This window comes from Vulpes lagopus, chromosome 5 (genome assembly GCF_018345385.1).
Source record: "Vulpes lagopus strain Blue_001 chromosome 5, ASM1834538v1, whole genome shotgun sequence".
Classification (NCBI taxonomy): Eukaryota; Metazoa; Chordata; class Mammalia; order Carnivora; family Canidae; genus Vulpes; species Vulpes lagopus.
Window position 1 is genome coordinate 63,331,541 of NC_054828.1, and position 5,542 is coordinate 63,337,082.

The following is a 5,542-nucleotide window of genomic DNA, read 5'->3' on the forward strand; positions in this document are numbered from 1 at the left end:
GGGGTCGCGCTCCAGGTTCCCGCGCAAGGGCGCGCGCCCCGGGGGCGGCCTCGGGGTTGCAGGGGACCGCCCCCGCTGCTGCGTCTGCTGGGATGGCCACTGGGCTTAAGGTGGCTGTGGCCGCGGCCCCGGGGGAAACAGCGCCAAGGCACGTCCAGCTCTCCGAGTCCCGGCGAGAGGAGCGCGGGAAGGCGCCGGCACCCCGCCCCCGACCCCCAGCCCCACCCCCGCGGCGGTGATGCAAGGAGGACAAATCACCGACGTCTAGAGGCCGGGGGAGGAGGGGGGGACAAAAAGAGGGAGGAAGAAAGCCCCCAGGAGCGGGGAGGGGAACGGAGACGGCGGGCACCGAGCAGCCTCCGGCCGCTGGGGCGCAGGAGCGGGAGCGCTTTCGGGGAAACCGAGGCCGCGAGCACCGAGGGTTCGCAGCGCGCCTCCCCCGCGTCCTCCGAGTCGAGGGGAAGCCGGGCGCGGAGCGGGGCCGCCGGGCGCGGAGCGGGGCCTCCAGGCGACCGAGCGCAGCCCCGCGGGCGCTGGAACAGGCGACCGGGCAGGGCGCGCAGGGGAGCGCAGAGCGCAGCGGCCTCCGCCCGGCCGAGCGGGCGCTGCACCCGCGGCATGCGCATCCCCGGGGGCCCCGGCGGCCCGTCCGCCGGCAACTCCAGCCACTGGTGGCCTGCGTCCGGCCGCGGTGCCAACGGGAGCGGGGACGCGGGGGCGCTGGCGGACGGCGGCGGGCCCCCGAGGGACGCGCGCAACGAGGAGCTGGCCAAGCTGGAGATCGCCGTGCTGGCCGTGACCTTCGTGGTGGCCGTGCTGGGCAACAGCAGCGTGCTGGTGGCGCTGCACCGCACGCCCCGCAAGACGTCCCGCATGCACCTGTTCATCCGCCACCTGAGCCTGGCCGATCTGGCCGTCGCCTTCTTCCAGGTGCTGCCGCAGATGTGCTGGGACATCACCTACCGCTTCCGCGGGCCCGACGGCCTGTGCCGCGTGGTGAAGCACCTGCAGGTGTTCGGCATGTTCGTGTCGCCCTACATGCTGGTGGTCATGACCGCCGACCGCTACATCGCCGTGTGCCACCCGCTGAAGACGCTGCAGCAGCCCACGCGCCGCTCGCGCCTCATGATCGCCGCCGCCTGGGTGCTGAGCTTGGTGCTCAGCACGCCGCAGTACTTGGTCTTCTCCATGGTGGAGGTGAACAACGTCACCAAGGCCAACGACTGCTGGGCCACCTTCATCCAGCCGTGGGGGCCCCGCGCCTACGTGACCTGGATGACGGCTGGCATCTTCGTGGCGCCCGTGGTGCTCCTGGCCACCTGCTACGGCTGCATCTGCTCGCACATCTGGCGCAGCGTCCGCGGCAGGACGGCCCTGCGCGCGGGGGCGGCGGCGGGCGCGGTCCCCAGGGGCCTCCTGCGGGCGCCCGGGGCCAGCGGCGTGAAGACCATTTCCCGCGCCAAGATGCGCACCGTGAAGATGACTTTCGTGATCGTGACCGTGTACGTCGTTTGCTGGGCGCCCTTCTTCATCCTCCAGATGTGGTCCGTCTGGGACGACGGGTTTGTTTGGATCGGTAGGTGCAGGGGGGCTGGGGGGCGGGAGGGGAGCGCAGGACTGCGGCTCGTGGGGGCGTCCCCCGGGCCCAGCGCGGCTAAACGTCCCCGGGGGACGCCTTGGGCGAGATGAACCCAAAACGCAGTTTCTGGGCGTCTCCACCCGCGGACGTTTGGATTCAGCAGATCCAGAACCAGGCCCAGGAATCTGCTTTTGCAGCTTGCAAGGATCCCAAGACGAATCCAGAAGCTGCGCCCTAGGGTCAGCCTGGCGACCGCAAAGGTGCCCGGTGACTTCTTGCCGCATCTCTAACCGCTGCGCGCTCACACCCTGCGGTCAAGTCTACCGGATACACTGTAGCAACTACTTTCTGCTAGTTTGTTAAAAGTATCACAATCAATACAAAAATTTTGTAGAAATGCGCCCCCCCCTCAAAGGGCAAGGATAAACGGACCTATTTTCCTGAAGATTCTTAAGAAGTCAATAATTCTAATTTAGTATTTACTAGGTTTACTAGTTTCCATTTCTTATAATCTTTTCCTTTTTTTTTTCCTAAAAATTACTGCAAGATATTTTTTTCCTGGTATTTTAAAGCAGGACTATTGCCAGATTTTTTTCTCTGGTATTTTAAAGCAGGATTATTGATAAACTCTAAGTTGGATAAACTAATTAATTTGTCTTTCAGCACTAACTTAACCATACAGCTACAGCCTCCGCACCCAACTCTTGCAGTAGCGTGTGGAGAATGTCCGCCATACCTACTAGTTTGTTTAACTCCTCCACAAACTGAAAAAACTAACTTTACAAGAAACCTTTCCCCCCCAAAAATAAAATAAAACATTTAATATTGAGTCTTGAAAAAGGTATTTCCTTTTAGTAAAAAAAACACACACACACACACACACACACACTTTTCAAATAAAATATATTACAGGAATGTTACCACAGTGGCTGTAGCTGGGAAATAGGTATCTGGAAAGAACTGTCTCCTTTTGTTGTTTGGGATTGGAGTAGGGGGTATAGGTGATACACTTTGGAAGTTACATCTGCAAATAAAACATTTGAAAGTGAATTTATTTCAAACAAATAAAAATACTTGAATGGCTATAATATTACTGATAATAAAGAATACAACATAAATGATATACTTTTGGTTTACCATTTCCTGTCTTGCTTGATCTTAGCCTCTTAATTATTACCAATCAAATAAAAAAATCAGTCTAATTATTCCTTTATAAGGATTTAGATATAATTTCTAAAAACTTCTCTACTTGTGCCTAAGTATGCTGATGAGTTTCATTCTTTTTGAATACAGCCTTAGCCATGGACCATGATCACCATTAATAGTAGCATGTTAGCACAGAGTATGATGATATAACCTGCAACTTATTCCAGCATAGCAAGAGTGAGAAGATTCAAGTTTATATTTAATAATCATGTAAAAGTTAGCACTTGCTGATTATTCTTATCCTTAGAAAAAGTATATTATCAGTGTTATAGTTCTGTAAAAGCTTATAATATTGACACAGTTTACCAGTGCAAACCAGCATAAAATATTTCAAAAACTTGTTGGAATTTCCTAATTCAGCTGTTCTTAATATAATTTAATTGTCCAAACCACAAAATTGGTTTTCTTTTAAAATCAAAAGGAGCCACAGAAAATTAACCAAAAAAGACAAAACCCAACTCCACTAACAAATAATGCATCCTTCAGGGACCTATTACTACGACCCTCTCATGTATAGTTTTATTACAGAATATGTTTAATAGTAAAAAAATCTAAAACCGCTAAATATGGTCCATATTGTCATACTTTTGACTTAGTTGTTAGGATGAATAGACAGTTTTGTATATGTGGCTATAGACTTTTGGAATTTCCTTGAAATTGCAGCCATTCTGTAAGCACTGTGTCTGTTAGCACATACTAGTGCTAGTATAAAGAATACAAAAATCCTAAAAATAAATTATCTGATATTCTTAACTTTTTGAAAGTCCCATTCATTCCACTGAAATATTTTTAAGTGGCTTAAGATATTTGAATTGATGTCAATGCATCTTGCTTATGAAAATATTTGACAGCCAAGCAATTTCCGTACATTGGTAAACAATATACTTCATTTTCTATATCAACCCATAACCCTTTTTTTTGCCCCTTTTAAGAATCCATAGAAAAATGAGTTTATCCGGTGCACATTTCCTTGCTTGTGACTGTTTAAATAATCTCCGCTTATGTTTTTCATACAGAATCAGAAAACCCAGCCATCACCATCACGGCATTACTGGCTTCCCTGAACAGTTGCTGCAATCCCTGGATCTACATGTTTTTCAGTGGCCATCTCCTGCAAGACTGTGTGCAGAGCTTCCCATGCTGCCAAAACATGAAGCAAACATTCAACAAAGTAGATTCTGACAGTGTGAGCAGAAGACAGACTTCCTATACTAACAACCGAAGCCCGACAAACAGTATGGGCACATGGAAGGACTCCCCTAAAACTTCCAAGTCCGTCAAATTCATTCCTGTTTCAACCTGAACCCACATTCACACAGCCCACCTCTTGTAAAGAAAGGACTTTGGGGTCCACTGGCTGAATCCAGCTAGAAATCATGAGAAGAAATGAACTTATAGGTGATAAGTGTAAAGTGATTTGGTGAGGACAAAGACTGTATTTCTAGTTGCATTTTCACATTGCCTGGACCAAAAGTTATGAAATGTTTTATATGTGGTGTTAATAAAACAAACAAACCTGCCACACTAAAGTTTGCAGGCCGAATTCCCAGAAATATAATAGAAGTTATATTTCTAAAGGAAAAATCATCACCACCCTGGCTTTACATTCTGTTGTTGGTTTCCTTTCGTTTCTTTTATTATGGACATAACTAAGGCCTGATTGGTTTAGAAGTCATACGGTGTAGGGGCCTTTTTTTCTGAACAAAGTGAGCTCATCGGCAGCCTTAGTGTTTGAAAGGAATTAGAAGACATTTCAGAGAAATTGTTTTCATCCAGTAAGCGTCAGTTTCTGCATCTGAAAATGCAGCCTCACACAGTGTCCTGGAGATGGGAAGGTGCCTTGCACAGGCATGAGTACTTGGGGCATACGGAGCAGGGATGCCTGGTTCACAGCAGCAAGAGGAAAGTTCTGTTCAATGCTGTAAATCACCTCAATTTCTAAATGGTAACTTTAGAACTGGCGGTTCCCTCATGTTATACCAGTTGTAGAAAGCACAATTATTATGATGCTGAAGGTTAGAGAAAATACGGTCAAATGGCCAACAAAACCTCTGTTCTCCCACCGCAAGGCCATTTGAAAGTCAGATTTGTACAAGGAATATTCGATTTTATTAGAAGAGTAGAAATGGATTATCCAAGGTACTATGTCGACTTTCTCTAGAACACTGTAGACATGTTTTGACTAGTGTTATAAACTTATCCTGTGTCACGCTGGTTCATGTGTGGGGTGTCCAGATTTATAAATAAAAGAGTCTTCTAAAGAGTGACTCCAGATTGAGGCACTTGGGTGCCTCAGTTGGTTAAAGGTCTGACTCTTGGTTTCAGCTCAGGTCATGACCTCGGGGTCCTGAGATCGAGCCCTGCATGGGGCTCCTTGGTCAGCATAGAGTCTGCTTGTCCCTCTCCCTCTGCTATGCTCTCTTGAATAAACAATATTTTTTTAAAAAGTGACAGGATATAGAATGCCCTCTCATTCTTAATTAAAAATAATTTGATCCTTTCTGTCTCCTATCCACTTAACAGTTACAGAGCAGCCAGAGGCATGGTTGGGTAGGAGGAGGGTAGGATATTGGGGGGGTGGAAAACTATTGGGCACTAATATGGTTTTTTGCTACTAATGCATGACTTTGGCAAATTACTTAAAGACAAAAATAAAATAAAATTTAAAAAAATTACTTAAAGACACATAAAGCTTTCATTTCTTTGGCTGTACAATGAGGTTGATAACTCCTCACAGGATTATTGTGAGAACCAGAT

The 5,542-nt window shown here is 48.3% G+C and overlaps 1 protein-coding gene across 1 annotated transcript; it reads left to right on the plus strand.

Moving 5' to 3' along the window:
• The first annotated feature begins 616 nt into the window (after window positions 1-616).
• AVPR1A (arginine vasopressin receptor 1A) lies at window positions 617-4,999 on the plus strand. Its single transcript, XM_041757560.1, has 2 exons — window positions 617-1,576; window positions 3,802-4,999. Exons 1-2 carry the CDS (start codon window positions 619-621, stop codon window positions 4,086-4,088), a joined length of 1,245 nt encoding a protein of 414 aa, XP_041613494.1. The 5' UTR covers window positions 617-618; the 3' UTR covers window positions 4,089-4,999.
• Window positions 5,000-5,542: the final 543 nt, after the last annotated feature.

Coding starts and splice junctions, on each gene's coding strand:
- AVPR1A (XM_041757560.1), top strand. CDS start 619: ATGCGCATCCCCGGGGGCCCCGGCGGCCCGTCCGCCGGCAACTCCAGC. Junction 1,577..3,801: donor CGACGGGTTTGTTTGGATCG/GTAGGTGCAGGG, acceptor TTTTTCATACAG/AATCAGAAAACCCAGCCATC.